General features: G+C 38.9%; 2 protein-coding genes across 2 annotated transcripts; both read left to right on the forward strand.

Annotated features, from left to right (window-relative positions):
* The first annotated feature begins 1,724 nt into the window (after positions 1-1,724).
* rhoh (ras homolog family member H) lies at positions 1,725-2,804 on the forward strand. The gene has a single exon (XM_062434487.1). It carries the CDS (start codon positions 1,917-1,919, stop codon positions 2,502-2,504), a length of 588 nt encoding a protein of 195 aa, XP_062290471.1. The 5' UTR covers positions 1,725-1,916; the 3' UTR covers positions 2,505-2,804.
* A 7,685-nt stretch (positions 2,805-10,489) lies between these two features.
* chrna9a (cholinergic receptor, nicotinic, alpha 9a) lies at positions 10,490-16,313 on the forward strand. Its single transcript, XM_062432464.1, has 7 exons — positions 10,490-10,710; positions 10,944-11,089; positions 12,383-12,537; positions 12,785-12,965; positions 14,110-14,461; positions 15,344-15,957; positions 16,093-16,313. The coding sequence occupies exons 1-7, from the start codon at positions 10,665-10,667 to the stop codon at positions 16,261-16,263; spliced, it is 1,665 nt and encodes a 554-aa protein (XP_062288448.1). The 5' UTR covers positions 10,490-10,664; the 3' UTR covers positions 16,264-16,313.
* The last annotated feature ends 6,658 nt before the right edge of the window (positions 16,314-22,971 follow it).

The following is a 22,971-nucleotide window of genomic DNA, read 5'->3' on the forward strand; positions in this document are numbered from 1 at the left end:
CACATTAATATAACAAACCATTACTGGAGTTGAAAGGTTTTGTCTTTCGCCTGAGCTCTGAAGTCTGCAAACGCGGCAGCCAACATCCGCCCGTTCAACACTGACAAGAGAGGTAATTATTCTTTTCTTTGTCCCTGGTTTGGTTTGTGTAGATACAACAGTGTGAGTCTGAGGCCTTCAGAGGTTCAAGTTTTATGTTATAGTCTATTCTATTAGATCATTTAGTAAGATTACATAATGATGTGGACAAAAAGTTAAACATTTCAACATTAAAACATCAAAAAAGAGCAAGTGTAATTTTCACGGTGTATTTTTACTGTCTTAAAAATTAAACTACCAGAAATTGAATAAATGCATTGAATGAAGTAACATTTTTACAGTAATCTACAAAAATCTGGCTCATACATAAAGAAATCGTTTGAGAGTTTCATAGTGTCTTTACAAGGGTTTTAAGCCTTGTTTTCTTGCTTTAGTACATCATTTTTCCTTTGATGGCAGACCAAGAGTATAAAACCATACTTCCTTCAGTGAGATCATTTAGAAAGCTCAATTGCGGAAAACCCACTGATTAAAGTGTCCCATCTACGTTATGGAGGTCTTTCCATCTAGATGACTGTGAGTGTGTGTGTGTGTGTGCGTGCGTGAGACATGGCAGGTGGGTTTGAGGTTACGACTGGTTACTTCAGCAGCGACTTAAATATACTGTTCTGTCAATTTAATGCTCCAGAGAAGTATTCAGAAACCGTCAGTAGTTTGTTGTTCATAATAAAAATGACAAAGATTGATTTTTGTCTCTTTATGAAACAACACACACAGACAACCTCAGCCTTTATTAGATATTCGCTTGTGGCATAAACTGCAGATTTAGACATGATTTTAAAGTGATATTACATTTCAGGGAGACAGACAGGTCATATGTGTATGAGCTTAATAGTACACCACACATTATTATGTTGTTAATCGGCACCTGTTTAAGCCTTCTGGATCAAGCTGCGAATTGTAGGTCACACCCAAATTTAAGAATCTTTACTTCCGTATTTCAACAGCACTTTGTTACAGATCTAATGCTTCATATGTCTCTGAATATAAATTAGGTCTACTAATAAAAGTTAATGTAATCTGCCACATGCTACACTCCTCTATGCTTATCCGACAACTACTTATATTTAGATAAATAGATATTTCGTAGCAAAATGCAGAGTACAGGCATACGCACACATTCTCCTGCTGATGTCATCTTTCACAGCAGGTCTAAATGCTGTTTGAGAAGAAAACGTCAGGAGAAATGTTAAACAAGTGAAGAGAAAAATGTTTAAATGAAGCCTGCGCCGACGCAGTTCAGTTTCTATTCACTATTTGTTGTTTTTTAAGACAACAAATAACTGATACTTCATGTTTGTAATATATCCTCTCCTCGTCTCTCTTCCTTATTAGATCAACGCTTAGAGGTTAGAACCGGCTGGACAATGTGACGTCTTACAATATCATTCGAGAAAGGCCAGACCCTGATCACCGTGCTGCAGAGACAGAGCAAAAGTGAGACAAGCCAAGAGGGTCTGAAGAATCAAGAGTTCATGTGAAATGCGTGTTTGAGGCTCACTGTTTGTGAACTGACAGTACATATCTACTGTGTATGAGAGACGTTTGAGGACTCTGAAAAAAGACATCATAGGTCAGTTTAAGCCAGCTGAATGACCGACAAAGCACCCAGGAATGGAGTTATTGCAATGCAGGGCTGTAGATTACCTGCCATGAAAACTACAACCTGTGCATGGAAGTACAGCACATTCGCACACAGTGATCGCCTCCTTTGACTACCTCGTGGATACTGTGCCTCTCCAGTCCAGGACTTACACCTAAGACTTTTTTCAAAGAACCACAAACAGTCCTGAGGAGTGAGAACATCAGAAACAACCATGAATGGCTTGCAAGAAATGTCAGTGAAGTGTGTCCTGGTCGGGGACAGTGCGGTGGGCAAGACGGCCCTGCTGGTGCGCTTCACCTCAGAAACCTTCCCAGACTCCTACAAGCCCACAGTGTTTGAGAACACAGGGGTGGAGGTGTACATGGACGGGGTCCAGATCAGCCTGGGCCTGTGGGACACAGCTGGCAATGACAATTTTAAACAGATTCGACCAAGATCCTACCAGCAAGCCGATGTTGTCCTCATCTGCTACTCTGTGGCCAACCCGAACTCTTTGGCCAGCGTCCAGCACAAGTGGATCGCTGAGATTCGAGAGCACTTGCCCAAGGTGCCAGTGCTGGTTGTGGCCACCCAGACGGACCTGCGGGAGATAGGAACTTATCGGGGCAACTGTATCTCAGCAGCGGAGGGGAGACGTGTGGCTCATGAAGTGCACGCTAAAGGCTATCTGGAGTGCTCGTCCTTAAGCAACCGTGGTGTGCAACAGGTGTTTGAGTATGCAGTGCGGACAACCGTGAACCAGGCCAGGAAGCAGGCCAGGCGACGCATGTTCAGCATAAACCAGTGCAAGGTCTTTTGACCTTTGACCTTGACTTGGTCGGTGTTTAAGCTGTCGTGAGACTTGTCCAGACTGGCACAATGATGCGTGTTTGCATGATGTTCAAACTCAGTGTGGGGTTGGATTGGCACTAGAGCTCACTAACAGGGAGTCCTGTCCTCCCAAATCCCACCAAAACTCAAACATATTTAAAGTGCATCAGTTTAATCATGCACCTCATAGACTCTGAAACAAATACACCCAACTTTACATGTGTGTGATCCTGTGTAATTTTTTTTTTTTTAAAAAGAACGACAGTTAGATAACACAGAGCTATTTCAAATGGAGCATCAGAGGTTATTTGTTAAATACTTAAATTAAAGCATTTAAAGCTTTAATGATGTTATATACAACATGAAGTTTATCAGAATATTTTTTTAGTGAACCATCAATGCAGGGAGAAAAGTGACTTAATATGTCAGTTTTCGGCTGCATCAACATATGAACTTTTTGATTTGCAGTGAGAAACCAAATAAGCACCTCTACAGCCACAAGTCTTTTTTCACACAGCATGGAGCTTTACAGGGTGAATTGCACATTTGGTCAAATTAAATGAGGAAAACTCAGTTTTTATGAAAACCTTTTATCAAATTCAAATGGGTCAATAATGGCGTGCATGTATTGGAAATTGTCAGCAATGATTTAAAATATTAAGAATAAGATAATGTGGGTGTTAGCTGAGATAGTCTCATGGGACAATCTGGCCTCCACATACATAATTTATTTTATTAGATGTGACCAATAAATTGTCAATAGGTCAAAGTTTAGACAAACAAGCCTATATGTTTCTGTTGTTATATTTTATAGTTATGTGAAATCTATTTAAAAGCTACCTGTATTTGTATTATTTGAAGTGTTTACTCAGACATCAGTTGCATTGAAATTACATTTTCAACATATTAAAAAAAATCAGAATCAACTCAAAAACACTTGAAAATTGTTGTATTAAAAACAAATGTATAACAAACCTGTATAACAAAAATATAAACTTTACTTCATTTTGCCAGAGGATCAAAACATTTAAAAAGCTTTTCTAGAATAAGATAATGAGCCACAAAATATCAACATTATCTGACATTTTGTCACTTCATGATCATTTTGCGCATTAGTGGCTAGAGTGGAGTTTTTGTGTATTGTTGTTTTTTTCTTTACAAACTATATATCTACTTTAAAATTATAAGAACAATATTAATTAATTTGCTACCTGTTTTGCAAACTGTCTCAGTTTTGTTACGGGAATAATTAACTCACTTTACATAGTTTAAAATGAAGGATTCAACATATTGACACTAGTTTTGTTGTATTTATACAGTTTTATACATATCTAACGACTTTCGTAGCACATTAAAAAAATCACCATCAATCATCCACAGGTGTTTGAAATATATCCAGTTATTTTTTCTCAGTAATGGATGCGTTGTCTCATCTCTTTCTGTTTGGAGTGGATTCTTTGTATTTCAATTTATTTGTGTACAACACGTTCTTTATTAAAGTGTGTTTTTCTGCCTAAAACAACAAGGAATCATATATTCTGTAAAATGTATAATTTTTACAATTTGCATATGAACAAGTGTTCCAGTTTGTGACGGACACTTTCATATAAATTCTATTCATTATTATAATATAGGTTGTGTCTTATATATTTTGTACATGACACACACATATATACAACATATGGGGTTTTAAACTACCATTTGCCAAACTTAGTATAGTATACAATTTGTATTAAAATACACATTACATTGTATGTTCATATACAAGCTGTATTTTCTATAACTTATGGGAATTGCAGGCTGCTTCTTGAAAGTAAAGAAGATCAGAGCAAAGAGTTTTGCTTACAAAGCCATATAACAATGCCACACATATTATGAGCTGTTTGTCTGTAATATAGTTGTATAATCTTAACTCAAAGTGATGTTCAGCAAAATGTGAACCATGAAAACTATTAAAATGTTCTAAACTTAGATAAATAGAATAATCTCAGTGAAATAGAGACGATAGTACGAGACAAGATTAGCATTGGAGAGAACAATGCATGGCTAGCCTGCTCTTCATGAAGGATTAAGTGCCGTCAACGGATGCAGTTTAGATCACAGATATGACTTTAAACCTGTGTGTGTACACTTAAGTCCAGTCAAATCTATTTCATGAATAAGCCCATGTACAAATCTGACTTGGAAGGCTTTACAAGCTGTACAATAGGAGACACTCTCTTCTTAGACTCTCTGAAAGCAGGCTTATAGTCTCAAATACATTATGCTTGTGTGTTTAGTGTCTACAGAATACAGTATACTGTCCATATATGCGATATGTTAATGTGAGTGTGTGTTTTAGGAGTTTTAATATATAAAGAAAGGAGGACACGAGGGCATGAGGGCTGTTTGCTAGTCTGCCTGTGAGATTTATGTGTAATAACTGGATGATAATAAAAGTGCAAAAAAAAGACAACCAGGAAAAAACTCCTCCGCCCCTCGTGCTTTCTCTCCCGCTCTCTCTCTACATTAATCCGTCTCATGTGGTGTTCAGAGCTGCTGAGGATGAGAGATACAATATAAGCTTTTCAAGGATACGCTGAAAAACACCTAACCACATCCCAGCACACACACAGGTTTTTTTACATGCAGAAAACACACTCAAACTTAACCCGTACTTTCACACTTGTACACCCATAACACACGTCATGTACATCCATATACATGCAGTTAATCTGAACACTCTTATGGGCCGCATGAAAGTCTGTATGTCCACTAAATCTCTTGCCAAAACTTGAATACTTCTTGCAAGGATTCTGGTTAAACGTTCATGTGTCTGAAGTGAAAACGTGATAAAATGTAATAAATGTTTTATTATTATCGTCTTTAAAGGTTCTTTTGATACAGCTCCAACGATTTCCATCTGACACAGGTGGTGATGAATTTGAAACCACTTTCTCTCTAAAAACGTTGCTATACATTTAAAGATTGTCTGCATATTGCTACATTTTTAGTGACAAAACAACACTGTACGTTTTAGAGTTCAGCCTGTTTGACTACCTGCTGTGGTCACATCTTTCATGTCTTAATGTGCTCTCTCCCACAACTACCGCAATGCCTTATCTCTCTCTCTCTCTCTCTCTCTCTCTCTCTCTCTCTCTCTCTCTCTCTCTCTCTCTCCTCTCTCTCTCTCTCTCTCTCTCTCTCTCTCTCTCTCTCTCTCTCTCTCTCTCTCTCTCTCTCTCTCTCTCTCTCCCTCTCTCTCACACAGACACACACACGTTTGTCTTTATATCCTTATAAGGACGCTCATGGACATAATGCATTCCCTAGCCCCTTACCCTTACAACCAAACCTAACACTCAAATTGCCCTTTGAAGTTGTGAAGACAAAAATGTCCTCACAATGCTGGTTTTCAACTGAAATTGGTGCTCTCAAAGATAGAAAGACATGTGCACCCATACACACACACACACACATACACACACACTTATTTGAGCCATTTCACAGTCTGTGGGAAGTGGGTGTACTAACTTCTCAAGGGCCTCTGATGAGTTATCCGAGGAGCTGGTCTTTTTCACAGAACTTCATTTTGAAATTATAGCAGCGAAAAGAACCAGTATAACTAATCAAGACTGCATTTCCTTTAGGCATTAAAGTGTTATAAGACTGTGGTACTGTGCATGCCGGCTTGCTGACATGGATTACTGGTACAACTAAATTAACGAGAGCTATCATTAGTATTATTGTGCTTTCCCTGCTATAACGAATTAACAACAAGAGGCAGTCATCTGACTCCCCTGTCACATAACAAATTACAATTAAAAAAATGCAAATGCAAAATAGAAAATGCAAATAATAAATACAACATTTTTTTTGTAACCTTGTACTCTATCTTAACCATCATTCGTTTCAATAATTTAAAAAATTGGGTTTGTTAATTGGTTTTAGGTTTGTTAACTGGTTTGTTAATTATTAGCATTTTGAAATGATATTATTACTGATAATTATTATTATTAATATAACTTGCCTTTAAAGAATGATAGGTTTGTGAAAGTCTGTATGTTTGTTATTGTAAAAAAATCCCATTAAATCCCATTAATCCCATTATTCATCCTAATAGACCTTTTTAAACAGGTATAACTAATAATTAGCACTGGCTCTGTTCTATTGAAGTGTCTCAATATGCCGTGACAGTGTGACAGTGAGCCAGCATGTGCAATACCAGGACCCTGAAACTGAAGCAGCTAAATGGAATCCAGCCAACATTAATGTTGTTATTTACACCTGTGCTTTCCCTGCTGTGACATGTCAAAATGTCTTGTTAAAAAAAAAAAAAAAAAAAAAAACTCTATCTATGAAGGAACAAGCTTTAACCAGCACAACGGTTTGGCTCATTCATGCATTTTTAATAGTTTTTTGAAAAGAGTGGAGGAATAAACTGCTATGTCAGACTTTACAAGACCAGTTTTAGCTGACGTGAAGAAAAATACAGGTCTTATTCCTATCAATAAAGTCATGTAGGAGACACATCATGACTGTGTGGCTCACTTTCCTCAGGAGTATTACTGTGCTGTTTATCTAAAATGACTTCTACTACTGTAGGTGAGCATCGTTCACCAGATATTGCTGATTATTGTAGTATGGCGATAATCATACAAACACACAGACATGCACTTCCTTAGCTGTCACTTCTAACATGTCTCCCCTCTTTGCTCTAGTCAGTCTCTGTGACTTCTGAATCTCCCTGACACAGAACACCAACACACACAAACCCTGATGTGCTGATCTGTACCATCATTATAACTCTTCTTTTTGTGTAGTTCATCCATGATACATTTTCTCCTCCTTTAGCATACAAACACACATTTACCCTTTCAGCCTCTGTTTATTCCTCTATTTGTCTTTCACACACACACACACACACACACACACACACACACACACACACACACACACACACACACACACACACTTGCACACAGGAAACACCTGTCCTATGCGAGCTCAGTACCACAGAAACTCAGTGACACATTAACACATCACATTGTAATGCACAGTACTCTGCAGAATAACACAGACATGACAATGTCAGTGACATTTCATACTGACGTTGTCTATTTTATTGATTTCGGGAGACAAAAGCAATTTAGCCCTCATTGGTTTCTTTAGAAATGGTCCATTATGAGTGTACACATAACGAGAAACAGTTGTGACACGTATGATTTTTCTTGCACAGGTTTTTCGCCACCTTCCTCATAACTGCAAAAATACAACATTAGGCCTTTGTGGTTCTCAAATCGGAGACTTGTTCTTTATGTCTTAACCCTCACATACCGTTCAGGTCAAATTCGACTCACTTTTACCTTTAATCTCCGTAATGACACAGTAAACAACTTTCTTTTAACCTGAAATTTCATGACAGAATATATGAAATAAAATTATATTTCATTTTTATACAGCTGATACACATTCATGTATAACCTGTAGAGAGTCTTCTGGGTTCAGTTGGACCTGCATTTATTCAAAAATCACCTTTCGAAAATGTTCTTTACATTCAATAACATTCATTGAAATTAAGGTGGCTGTTATGGTCTTCAGTTTTTGGGTAACATAGCAACATATTACAGAAATACGATGAATGTTTTTTCTCCCTAACAAATACTGAAATACTAAAACCTGAAAAAAAACTTCTCTGCAAGCTTCATTGAGGATTATTACCCATTTATTAATGACTGCAGAGGTATTTATGAATGAAAATAGATTTGTGGAACAGAAATTTGGTACAGAGATTAAGTATCGGAGGTTACTGTGAAGGGTTAGAATCACAACATTATGTAAGGGGTAAAAGTACCCAATTTTACTCCACTCACTTTACACTTCATCACTACATATGTCTGTAGATTCTGAATATTTCACCATATATATCTCATAATATAAAATGGATTCATACTGTATGTATTCTATGTGGATACTTTATAGATTTATATTCTTAAACATGTACAACACCTGTACTCAGTAAAAAACATAATAACAAAGCATTTTAGCAGGTAAAAGCAATATTATAAAGTCAATCATTGCTCTTTTTCAGCACTTGGCTGCTTCACATTTACATAGTGAACACACTCACTACTGATAGCTACAAGCCACAAAGACATTAAAGTGTCTTTCTCATGTGCATCTTGACAAGGTGGTTGAGGGAAAGGAGAGTATTACTCATGGTTTACCAGAAGCGTGCATCTTTTTCTATACTCTCTGGATAAAAAAAGAAAAAAATAGCCACTCACACACATTGTCATTCTGGACAAAAACACAGTTGATTAGATGTGTGTAAATAGAGTTAAAGGTTATCAGGGGTTTTCTCTTTGAGGTTTGAGGTGTACAGAGGCACCTTTCTATTGTTCTTTCTATTGTTTTCCTCCAATAATAATACTGATTAAATATTTTTCGATTTATTTATTTATTTTTCTTTCCTCTTAGTATTCTAAGTATTAGTCATAAATGAATGAATGAATGAATGAATTAATACATGAATGATCGTTTTTTTAATTTAAATGCCCTGGCCCATCAGTCATGGCCTTCACCATCAGTGCTTACAACACAACATCTCTTTACTGATAAAAGGTTTTCTTCCTGAACGCCCATCACAAATAAGATGCTAATTTAAAAGTCTCTTTAAAAGTCACCACCACCTGTGTGCCACTCATATCCAGTCACTCACTTTTATCCTTTATATAATTAAACAAAGGTTTTTGCAAAACTAAATAAATGATACTAACTTTCATTTTATGCAGATCAGACACAGGACAAATGTCTTCTTCCAAAGCAGCATATGGACCTGTTTCAATATGAAGAGGCAGTATAGCAATATTGACCTTTTTTCTTTCTTCTTTGGTGAATTATAATAAACATAATTTAAATTAAAATAATAATATTTAACTCACGATCAGTATGCAGATTAAGTTCACTTCATTTCTCATTTGCCCAGTCATTTTTAACCATGTGAAATGTACATCTTTTCCCACTGCAGTACTTGTGATAGTATTCTTTATTGTGCTTGAACACATATAGATAATCAGATTTTTTTTCTTTTTCTTTTGTCATTACACAATATACACATAACATGCTTTTCCAAATGCACAGAAAACTCGGAAAGCCAACACACTAAAACAAACAAAAAAACAGATTTATTCACAGATTATGGGACCTGGATTTGCAAATAAAAACAAATAAATACAATTAGACAGACTACAAATGGCCTGTAACACAAACAAGGTATTACACAAGAAATGTAATGAAAAAGAGTAAATACTGGATTAAAGTCAAGAGAAAAACACTTACAGTTAACATATTTCCATGGTGTTGCTGGCCTGAACATATATATTTTGCTGATCTCTTCACAGTGTACAGACAAGGAGAAAATGAAATTTGCTCATGTTAAAGATTTCTGTTTATAGGGTGGAATCTGACCTGGATCTGTGTGAAGTCCAGTGCTGTGTGGCGTGTATGACATGTGTCTCATGCTCCCTAACATGTGTGTGTGTGTGTGTGTGTGTGTGTGTGTGTGTGTTCTTCTTGAATGACCTGAACAAAGGTAAGAAAGTGTCACTGCATGCGTGTGACTGACACATCTCATTAAGCTGTGCAGTGCAGTAAGGTTCAGTGTGTATGTGCGTATGTGTGTCTGTCTCTGTGTGTCGTACATTTGGTTGTGGTCATGTACACAAGTGGATAAGGCTGCAGGCATCATATTTCACCCAGTGCCTGTGTGCTATGTGATACCACAGTATACCTGTTTGTATAGGTGTATGTGTGTGTGTGTGTGCGTGTGTGTGTGTGTGTGTGTGTGTGTGTGTGTGTGTGTGTGTGTGTGTGTGTGTGTGTGTGTGTGTGTGTGTGTGTGTGAGTGATAGCCCCAGGTCCTGTTCCGGAGCAGTGATCACACACAGAGAGACAGTGACAGAGGCAAACTGCGACTTACACCTACTGAAGCATTCAGAGCTTCTGACAGGATGTAAGATTTCGAGAATTTTCTGTGGTCTCGGCTCGCTCAGCCTCAGCAGGAAAGAATGGAGATCAGATTAGATTGACACTCTCTGGATTTGGACTCCGGCTGTCTCGGCAGCTGCTTTGCTGAATAATTGATCCTTTGGCTTGTGACTGGTTGAAAATGAGGAAGGCAGCGGGGATGGTTTGGATCAGCCTTTTTTTGCAAGGTCAGTTCTGCATGATGAATCAGTTTATATCTAACTGATGCACAAGTCATACTGAAGTTTGTTTTTGCTGGACATTAACTTACAGCTCTGAGTAGTATTTCAGCTGCTTCTTCAGACCTCGGTTTTTTAACTTGTTTTACTTCCTTCACATTTGCCGCTTAACAACACTGTTCGTCACTTTTCCTTTTTGTTTGTTCATCACATCCACCCTCTGCACTCCTCTTGCCCTGCAGTATCCCATGCTGCCCAGGGTCATTATGCCCACAAACTTCTGAATGATCTGATGGAGGACTACTCCAATGCTTTGAGACCCGTAGAGGACACAGACGATGCTTTGAATGTCTCCCTGCAGATCACACTGTCACAGATCAAAGATATGGTGAGTAGACAGGAAACACAACCACTGACAGCACAACTATACAGATACTATATTTTTTACTGCTAAAATGTTTGATTTTCTCTTTAAATACCCCACTTATGTTCCTTATTATTACATATAAATATTAACTGTATCAGATTGAGCATCACTGAGAATATTAAAATACTGAAATAAAAGGTGGCCATGTTTCTTATGGCTGTACTATTACATCAAATGTAAAAAAAAAAATACTTAATTTTTTGTGTATCAAAATATGTATGGGCATTTTGTGTTTGCTCATCTGTCTCTTGTATTTTGTGTATCAAAATGTTTTGTACCAGATATATTTGGTACCTTTAGAAACTTTTGGATGTCTGCTAGAAATAAATGAAATAAAATCTGACACATTCTGCACAATAGCTGCACAACATGACTTTGTAAAGATGGACTTGCTTGAAACTGCTAAACCTCAAACTGCCAAATGCCTAATCCCTAAATAGATATTTGTGGGCAAAAACTGCTGCAGACATCATAAAGTAACAAAAATCACATTCGGGTGAAGATGCACTCTGCAGTAGAGATATAACATTGCAAATGAAGCAAACATGTCAAACACTTGTGGTACATGTCAAAGCTAAGCTATGCTGAGTATGACACAACCTAAAATCTAGCTATAACACACCAGATAATGATACTGTATATGTGCAGTGCAAGCACAGCTTTAAAAAGGACTCTAGTGATTTAGTTTTGCACTTAGATTGGAGAAAAAACACAAACCTCAAAAGGTTAAAACTGATACAGCATACTCACTTTCAGTTGCTCACTTCCCATTATGCAACTCTGTGGCCTGGTTTAGTTTTCTGTTTCTATTTGAAGTCTTCAACCTTCAGCCAAGACAACCAGGTGATGTTACTTGAATATATTTCCCATACTTGACAAACTTCCTTCATGAGCCACAGAAGACATAGGCATAACAAATGCTCTTAATTACTACAAAGTTGACTTTGAAAATCAGTTAAATGCGCCTTAATTTGGTACAACTTTAGGAGCTACAGAACAAAAAGTGTGGCTCATATACTATACAAAGTGCCAGTTCTGCCTCACTCCTCTGCACCGGTTAAGACCACTAGAGGTCAGCACTGAGTAGAAGTGTACTGTAGTGCAAAATAGGGATTTCATATTCTTCTCTGTTTTTTGAATGCCACCCCTCTCTCGCTCTGTGAATGTGTGTGTGTGTGTGTGTGTGTGTGTGTGTGTGTGTGTGTGTGTGTGTGTGTGTGTGTGTGTGTGTGTGTGTGTGTGTGTGTATTTTAGGATGAGAGGAACCAGGTGCTAACCACGTACCTGTGGATCAGGCAGGTATGGTATGATGCCTACCTGAAGTGGAACAAGGAAGACTATGATGACTTAGAGATGATCAACATCCCCAGCGACCTGGTTTGGAAACCTGACATCGTCCTCTACAACAAGTCGGTAACAAGAGACAGATGAACAAACACAAAACAGGGAACAAAAGACAGAAAAGACAAAACACACAGAGACAGACATAGAGGTGGAAAGAGAAAAATGTGAATACAATGAAAAGCTGAAAAATCTATACTGTTTTAGTTATTTATTTATGTTTTTAAATCAGTGCCCATAATGAAGCAGTGTTTGTATCTGAGTGAGTGCATGCATCTACAACATAATGTGTTCTCTCCTCTGATGTCTTTGTAGAGCAGATGAGGAGTCGTCAGGTGCATCCAACACCAACGTGAAGCTGCGTTACAATGGGGAGATCGTTTGGGACTCTCCGGCCATCACAAAGAGCACCTGTGTGGTGGATGTCTCCTACTTCCCCTTTGACTGGCAGCAATGTGACCTCACCTTCGGCTCCTGGACCTACAATGGAAACCAGGTGTGTATGAGCAGCTGTGGGCTGAATGAGAGTGGAGCACACGTTATGTCTTGGGCTAAAAAAAGTGTATTTCAAGCATTTCATATTCATAGTATGTCATATACTGTACTGTACTATAAATGCTTTGGATTTAAGGTTATAACAACTGACCCTGAGTGTAATACTCTTTAAAGTGATGCTGCATCCAAAATCTTTTGAATATCAAACGTGGCCAATTGAAACATGATGTCTGAAATATTTATATATGTTTAAGGGCGTTAGTAGCACAACAAGTCAACTGTGTTTTTAGCTGTCAAATGTTTATAGCATACTGAAGGAAACTGGTGATCAGCATAGATTATGGATTATGCCACAGGAGTGGTGTAAAAAGCTTCTGTAGACAATTTGATCATCTTTTTACATATAGGACACATGTCACCTTTGGAATTAATTGTGAAGACGTAAATGATGTTATTCATGAGAGAAGCAAAATATAAAACTTTTTGTAGTCACCATTCAAGCCTCCAGACTCATTTGATTTAATTTATTAGTTAATTTTCAGGGACAGTACTCATTGATGAACGTATGTTAATGGGCCAGAGTTAGCATCAGAGGCTAGATATGAAAAGGAAACCTTAAACTAAAATCACATATATTGCAAACAACTAGATCGAACATCACAACCTGGAAGAGTGAAAAGAGAGAGAGAGAGAGAGAGAGAGAGAGAGAGAGAGCGAGAGAGAGAGAGAGAGAGAGAGAGAGAGAGAGAGAGAGAGAGAGAGAGTGAGTGAGTGATGGGGAGAATCGGCAAAATGGAAAATAGAAAATTAATATGAAACAAGCTATCTGTTTAGAAAATTATATATGTGTGATTTCCACGTTTCTCTTATGTACACTTTAGTTTTACCTTGTTGAACTGGTAGATCAAACACTCCATATTGCTCATAGTCGGTATAGAGCTGGGTTACCTGTTATATACTCTGTGACAGGCTTCAGTTCTTCTGGCCTTGAATGTGCCCTCTTTTTTTCTGAACTCTTGATTCTAAACTAATAATATTAAAAAATAAATATTGCATAAAAAACATTTTATTATTGTTTTATTATTATTAGGATATTTATTCGCATCACTTGGGCATCTTTACATTTTTGTGTGTCCTCTTCACAGGTGGACATCAACTTGGGAATGGACAGTGGCGACCTGTCTGACTTTGTGGAGAATGTGGAGTGGGAGTGCCATGGCATGCCAGCTGTTAAAAAAGTCATGATGTATGGCTGCTGCTCTGATCCTTATACTGAAATCACCTACACCCTGCTGCTGAAGCGCCGCTCCTCTTTCTACATCTTCAACCTGCTCGTGCCTTGCTTCCTCATCTCCTTCCTGGCACCGCTGGGTTTCTACTTGCCGGCTGACTCCGGGGAGAAGGTTTCCCTGGGGGTCACGGTGCTGCTTGCACTCACTGTGTTCCAGTTGCTGGTGGCTGAGAGCATGCCTCCTGCAGAAAGCATGCCTTATATAGGTTAGTTATTCTAGGCGCTCTGTTTTTTCTCATTCTTTAACTATTGATTGAAGCCCATTTACCCCCAAAAAAGGAAATAGATGAAAAGTTGCACATGATAGAAACAAAAACTACTCATGGTGACACAACATTATGGGCTACTAGCAAAATATTTTGACTAATCAAGTCAAAATGATGATATAATGAGTCCAACATTTAAAATGCTCTGTAAAATCTATGAAAGTTTATCATCATAACTTTTCATCCATCTGTGAGTCCTTTTCTGAGAAGAAATGTGTGACCTCAATAATACAACTTTCCTACAAAATTGGCCACACCTCACATTCATTCATATATTAATGAATGAATAAAGGATTTTTTTGTATGTCAGTTGTATAACTATGCTCAGTCTGCATGGGCCTACGAGACACCACAAATTCATACACACCAGACCCAGAAAGGTGCGTATTCATTTTCAAGCAAATAAAAAAACTTCTAAAATCCCCAAAAATGGTATTGTCCCTTCCCTAGAAGCGAAATGCCATTGTCAACTGATAAGTCATTTTCACATTAAAAACAAAAGACAAATTTAAAACATAAAAACATAAAATCATAAAAAGAGAAGCCTTTATAAAAAGAAGACCAAAGCAGTAAATACTCAGTAAGGAGCCTCTCTTGCCTCCATTTTGAGACAAAAAGGCTTTTGAGACAAAGTCTGTGTACCAAGATACATGTGATTCTTCAGATTGTCATTGCATAACTTTCCAAAGCATAGCTGATCAATAACATTTTTGTGTAAATGTGAAGCCTTGAATTTTACTATTACTATTTTACTATTATTACTATTGAGATTTTCTATGTATGTTTCCCCTTTATAACTCTTTTTTCTGTTTCCTCCTCCAGGAAAGTACTACATCGCCACCATGACTATGATCACAGCCTCCACTTCTCTAACAATCTTCATCATGAACATTCATTTCTGTGGAGCTGAGGCCAAGCCAGTCCCTCACTGGGCTAAAGTGCTCATCATAGACTACATGTCCAAAATCTTCTTCGTCTACGAGGTGGGGGAGAACTGCACCACACCAGAGAGCGAGAGGACCCCGCTGTACCCAGAGGAACCCATGAGTGACAGGAGCTGCTACCCTGATGACTGTTACAACAACGGCCTCTACTTTCAGGACAATGAACAGTACAAGTACAGCAATGGCCACACCTTGCATCATCATAACAAACATCACAAAAACCAGGCAAACGGCAACGCCAGCAACAGCAAGCATCACCACTACAATAACCATAACAATCACTCCTCCAGACTGGAGATGGGTGAGGTAAGGCGAGAGCCCACACAGCATTACCATCACATAAAGCGGGACGAACTGGACTACCAGGCCCCTCCTCATCCACGAAACCTCCAGCACCTGAATGGAGGGCTGAAGGAGCAACTCCTCTATTCCTCAGACAAACTTCAGATCCCTGCTTGCCCCTGCAGCTGCCCCTGCCTCCAACATAATCAGGTGCTCCTTTTAATCACTTTACCTAATTATCTGAGTGCTCTCCTTCTTCTAAAGTTTCTCCCTCAAGTCTCAAGGGGATCCTGCTATTACTTAAAGTTCAAATTCCTTCAGCTAATCAATCTGTCTTTCCGTCAGGTGGTGAAGAATATCCAGTACATCGCAAACTGCTTCCGCGAGCAGAGAGCTACTTGTGTCAAGGCAGCAGAGTGGAAGAAGGTTGCCAAGGTGATGGATAGATTTTTCATGTGGATCTTTTTCGTCATGGTCTTCGTCATGAGCATCCTCATCATCGTCAAGGCATCCTGACAGCCTCCTCATCATCTTTTTACCATCTCGATATCATTGCTGGACCTTTGTGTTACTCAAGAGTCACCTCATTTCTACTTTGATGCAAAAGTCGGAGAATCAAAAACTGAAAGAGTGTTTCATGTGTCAGTATTGTGCTGTGTGTGTGTGTGTGTGTGTGTGTGTGTGTGTGTGTGTGTGTGTGTGTGTGTGTGTTTGTGTTGGTACATCATTGCATTTTGCTTTGGCATAAAGAGGACACGGTCACTGCACACAAATAATCCATTTAAACACTCACGGAGAAATTCATGAAAGCCTCTCAATTAGTTAATGTCAGGTGTGCTTGCATGTGTGACGGAGCAGCTGAGCGGTAAGACAATCTAGGTCTCGCCTTGAACATGCATGGACTCTCCATTATTGATGAGCTAACAGCCAGACATCCAGCTATAGGCATTACATTACTTACAATACATCTTAAGCAGCCAGATGATGCTTTTTCCAGAGTCAATAACAACAAGAGCACCAGCAGAGTAACCTCGAATACTAATGGAAGGATATTATTTTGTGATGAATAAGAGGCCAAAGGTCAGTTTGCAGGCTCTAATGAATGGTGAATCACACATCCTTATATGCATCATTCATGGTGAAGCAATGCAAAGCGAGTTCATTAAAGCAAGGCAGAAATTCCAAAGTGCTTTTTTTCCATGTCTAAGATGTACTGGTTTACATAAGCTATGAATACTTGAATGTGTGACTTGGAGTGCAAGGATGAATGTTTATGTCCTTTCAAAGATCCCTTACTTTTTATTGTAATGTTTAGACCTTAAACCCTACCTCCTGAGTATGAAGGGTGGATGCACTGTAGCTAAAACTAACACTTTGTTTATTGTTAAAATAAACAACAAAATAAACCTTTGATATATTGTTATAAGATATGCTCTACAAGAGTTCACTTATACTGTATGTTTTAAATATCAACTGATCTCCTCATTTCTTCTATTCTGTATTGAAACAGTTTGTTCTGTGATACAAATCTTACTGATGAGCCTTCAATTTTCTATACATGTATATATTTTGCAAAATTGTTCATTTTGCATATAAAATGTCATTGGACTACTACATATTGCTTTATGTTATTGGTTTCACATATCCATGGATACTTCAAGGACCTGCATAGCAATATGAACTCATATCCAGATTGCAGAGGGCAGCTTAGTGAATGAACTTGTTATAGTATATGTCAACATTTCCATTCCTGAGAGAGCCTCTAGAGGGCAGATAGGCTATAATCATTCAGGTATCAGTTACAGACAGACTGATGGAATGAATGAACAAATAAATGAATGAATAAAGTCCAACCATACCCTGAGAGTCCATTAATGAGTTGATTTTTAGGGTACCAAAGGAGAGAAAAGACAAGAAACCAGTGAATTAGCAATACTTCCTCTCAGTGGACATGGAGCATATATACAATAGGATAAAAAAACACATGAAGCATAACAAAGTATAAAAGTGAAACATATTAAATTTTAAGAAGTGATTTCAAAAATAGTACTGTGCAATAGTTTTAGGCACTTTAGATGTTTTGATCCATTATGCAATCCCATCAGGGAGGCGTCTGATTGGTCCCAGAATTATTTTGCAGCATGACAACAAAACTCAAAATACAGCCAGAGTCATACACAACTATCTTCAGTGACAAGAAGGAGAAGTAGTCGTGCAACAGATGGTATGTCCCCCACAGAGCCCTGATCTCAATATCATCGAGTCAGTCTGGGATTACATGAAGAGACAGAAACAACTGAGACAACTAACTTCACTGAAGAACTGTGGAAACTTCTCCAAGATGCTTGAAACAACCCCCCTGCACCTTGAGAAACTGTGTGCAAGTATACCGAGGAGAACTGCTGCTGTTTTAAAGGCAAAGTGTGGTCATATCAAATATTTATTTCATTTAGTTTTTTCTCTTTACAGCACTTTGTATGAGGTTACTATTAATGGCATTATTTTTTCAAAGCATCCTCAGTTTACTTTTAGTGCCTAAAACATTTACACAGTCCAGTACATTTTAATGCTTTAGATTAAAATCCCCAGTACATCAGTAATATATTAGTTCCTTCATAAGTGACTTGATACTGTATATTGTAATCTTTATGATTTAATTTAAATATAAGGTGAAGTAATGAAAACCCAACTGAAATAAAATGGCCTAGTGCCTCTAATCCTTCATTCTGTTTAATAAACATCTGCTGGTATTACGATTTGTAATGTAGGAAATAATAAACCAATAACAGAATACTTCCGATCACAAGCTTAAATTCATTATAATTTCTGAAAATAGGTGTTCCCATTTACAGACTCCAAATCCTCCTAGATTGACTGAATATCTTTAGGCAGTATTTAAATAGAATGAATTAATATATATATATATAAAAAAAATAGTTACAAAAAAAGGTTTTCATTTAAAATCCACTGCATGTGATATTAGTTGTCCCCATGGTACAAAGGTACTGACTTAGACTGCCTGAGGCTTCAGCAGCACAACATGATAAAAACTGTCAATAACTTGTCAGACTTGTCACATCTGACGGATTTACCTCTGCTTCCATCTATGGGAGTTTGTAAACAAATACAAAACATATGACAATATTTTCATTCTTATGATTCTCATTTTGTACCAACATCAAGTTATTGCACACACTTTGTGACTCTGATCACATTAACCCCACCTAATTTATGCAACCCCCTCCGAAACGTTCCTCTGCTTCCTTGATCTTTGCCTCAGCTGGACCATGCTCGTCTGTCGGAGTGTGTATACACAGAGATAAAGCCTGCTGTGCTGAGTGCTTCAGAGACGGACTATTGGATCACATTTTCTCCAGACTGATATCAGAAATGCGGTGATGACAAAAGGTTAGAGTTCAGAGGGGTTTAATGTGTCATGGGGGCAGACACACCCACAAATTTGGGATCTATATAGAGCTGCACTGTTCTCATTTTTTTTTTAAATTTGTGGCGGATGCGCAGAAAAATCATGTCATCCATTAGCAAACAGCTGTCCTCCATCAACTTTGCAGGTATTTCTTTCTTTATTTCCATCTCCCTCTTTCTTTCTGTCTTTTTTCTTTCTTTCTTTCTTTTCATATGATCTCCATTCTCTCTTTTTTTTTGTTCAGGCAGGAAGGCGTCCTCCTCCTCCTCCTCCTCCTCCTCCTCCGAGATCCGACTGGTTTTGCTGGGGAAGACTGGCAGCGGAAAAAGCTCCACTGCAAACTCCATCTTGGGTCGCAAGGTCTTTGACTCACAGGTCAGCAGCTCCTCGGTCACCCAGCGGTCTCGCAGGGCTTGTGGAGAATTTCGTGGGCGACACTTGACACTCCTGGACACTCCGGGGCTGCTGGACACTCATCAGACTCCACAGGAGGTGCAGAGGGAGATGAGGAGAAGCATTAGCCTCCTGTATCCAGGGCCCCATGTCTTTCTCCTTGTCATTCAGATTGGGAGGTTCACTCAGGAGGAGAAGGAGGCAGTGCGGCAGATCAAGCAGGCAATGGGCTCCCAGGCTTTGAGATACTCCGTGGTGGTTTTTACCTTTGGAGACTGCCTGGAGGAAGGGTCATCCGTGCAGCATTGTCTGATCAACGGGTGCAGAGATCTTGCTGAGTTGCTGGCTGGTTGTGGCGGCAGGTATTGCGTCTTCAACAACCAGAGCTCAAAGAACAAGGAGCAGGTGTCCGAGCTGCTTGCCTTAGTGGACAGCATCATGCAGAGTAATGGAGGAAGCTTTTACACCAGTAAGATGCTCCAGGAAGCGGAAGATGATCTGGCTCAGGAGCTGCAGGAGGAGAGGAGGGTGCTGAATGAGAAGGAGGAGCTGTTAAAAAAGAAGCAGGAGGCAATAGTCAAAGAGTGGTATGACAGAGAGCTGGAGCTGGTGCAACAAAAATACAAAAGGGAGATGGAGGAGCTGAAGAAAAAACAGGAGCTGGAAAAAGAGAAAGAGGAAAAACTGGCAAGAGATCGGGAAGGGGCCTTTAGGCACTGGATGGAGGAGAACGACAAAAAGGAGAAAGAGAAGAAAATACAAGAGATGGTGAGATTGATGGATATACGTAGAGAGGAGGAAGAGAGGAGGGAAGCTCTTCAAGAAGAACTTGACAAAGCTACTAGAACTCTAGAGGAGCAAATTGAGCGGGAGGAGAAAATAAAAAGAGCAATGAAGGAGAACATTCAAAAGGATAGAATAGAAAATGAAAAGAAAGACAGAGAGAGGGAAATTCAGCAAATACAGAAGGAGCAGGCCATCAGGCAGAGGGAGGAAATGAGGAGAGAAGCTTTGCAAAAAGAGCTGAATAAACTCACCCAGACTTTAGAGGAACAGAACAGGATGGGGGAGGACAGGGAAAAGCAAATAGAGGACTTGCTTAGACGTGCGAGGGAGGAGAATCAGAGAGAAATGGACATACAGATTGAAAATCAAAGAGCAGAGAAAAGGAGAACCGAGGCCCTCAAGCAGGAGCTGAAAATCATCAAAACGAAGCTTGAGCAACAAAACAACAGTGAAGAAAGCCTCAAGAGGCAGCTGGAGGAGAACCTGCGGAGGGAAAGAGAGAAGTGTAATGCAGAAATATCTGTGTTGAAGAAGCACTGTGACAAAAAGTGTTCAGAGCTGTCCAAGAAAATGAAGAAGAGCTCGACAGAGAGACACAGCACAATGTCAAATGTGACCGGATATGTGCAAGAGATGGGGCTGGTGGGGCTGAACGCTGCTTTAGAGAGTGTTGGGGCTCCCTGTTCTATACAGTAGCAGCCTAATGCTTCTGAAGAATATTTATCATTTTACATTTATTTGTCAGGACAAATTAACTTGTTATAACTATACCTTTGTTATGTATATGTGTGGTGTGACCTTCAGGAATGTATAGCTCCAATATGTGGTAACTGTTGAACTGTTACTATTATTAAATCCAACCATTTACTCAGTTACAGTTGGAAAAAGAAAGTAAATTAATGCCCATGCGAAAGCAATTTCAACAAATGGATGTAATTCCAGTGTGTCCTAAATCAGCAAATGCACAAAAATAGTACAAACTCTCACAAATGATGGAGATAATCTGATTATCAAATCCCCGCCCTCTGCTTCTGACTATCTGTGTCCGTCCCCATCATCTAAATCTGTATTCAAACGAAACGCTGTTGCCATTAATAAAGATCAAATATTGCTTGAGTGCTATTCCAGCATTCCTCACCGATGCTTTGACTTCAGCTATGCCATCTGCTTCTGTCCCCTGCCAAAAAGTCTGCTTTTATCCACAGCAGCAGGTCCTGTGTGTCTTTCTGTATACGTGTGAGAGTGTGAGAGAGAAAGCTCTGGGAAGAGGAGGTATTAAATTTAGAGTGTATTGTCATCACAGTCTGCTGTCTGAATAATACTGTTCATAGGTAGCACTAGGTAGAGGAGGTGCAATGCAATACAATTACAATACACTGTATTAAATCTACTGTACAGAACATTTTAAAGAGGACATATGCACATTTCTAGGACTATATGTTTAGTCTGGGGCTCCACTGGGATATTTTTGCACGACTTACAGTTAAAAGAAACTCTTTATTTAAATCATACTGACCCTTTACACAGCCCCTCATTTTAGCCTCTGTCTCAAACAGGACCGTTTTAGCTCCGTAAGGCCCCTGTCCCGATGAGCCCACTCTGATCTAATTGGCCAGCTCTTGTAAGCTATGACAACAAACCAGGAAACAAATGATAGCTAGTAGTACGATTTCACTGCTTTTTCTCATTCTTTACTCCAAATGGAAACTTCTAAAATACTGTAAATCTGTAGGTACATGTTTGAGCCAGAATCTGATCCAAAATATGCAACATCCTTAGCAACCAAGGCTGCAGAAAGAATGCCTGTTTATGGGCATGTATCATAGGGTGACCAGACGTCCCCGATTTCCGGGGACAGTCCCCGTTTTGGGTGACCTGTCCCTGGTCAAAGCTGTCCCTGAAAATGTCCCCGATTTTGACACTGAATGGGTGAAAAATGCGCGCAGACTCAAACACCAGTTATTACGGTAGCCATTTAACGCATTGCCAGAGAAGACGTCGTATGACGTACAGACGTTATCAGGACGTACGACCAGACGCAGCAGCGTCAACAACAACAATCTAGAGGCGGGAAAAAGGAAAGAAAAGTAGACCAGCGGTCATAAATGGTATGTTGTGTATGAACTTATTTATTTTGTGTGAATTGGCAGTAGACTTGGCTGTGTGTGTGTGTGTGTGTGTGTGTATGTGTGTGTGTGTGTGAGAAGTGATGTAACGTTAAAGTAAGTTGTTTATCTGAATTGAAGACCTAACGTAACGTTATAAAAGTCAGTGAAAGTTAACATTATGACAATGTTTTCATATTTGTCATTAGTGAAGCTGTAATGTTAACGTTAGCATGAGATTACCAGGTGATGACATTGTATGTGGCCCTGTTTTGGAAGAGGGGGAGGTGGAAGACTGCTTTGGTAGCATATGATTTTCCTGCAGGCATAGGAACATGAGACTCTGTTAAAATAATAAATTAATTAATAATAAGTCAATGGTTGATAGTTGTGTGTGTTAGGCTAACTTCTGTATTTTGTGTCGGGCTGTGTGGGTAACTAATGACTGTAGTAGTTATAAATGCAGACCATCTGATTAGCTGATGCCCTGAGTCATGTATAATATTAATATAC

The sequence above is a fragment of the Scomber scombrus genome, chromosome 2 (assembly GCF_963691925.1).
Source record: "Scomber scombrus chromosome 2, fScoSco1.1, whole genome shotgun sequence".
NCBI lineage: Eukaryota > Metazoa > Chordata > Actinopteri > Scombriformes > Scombridae > Scomber > Scomber scombrus.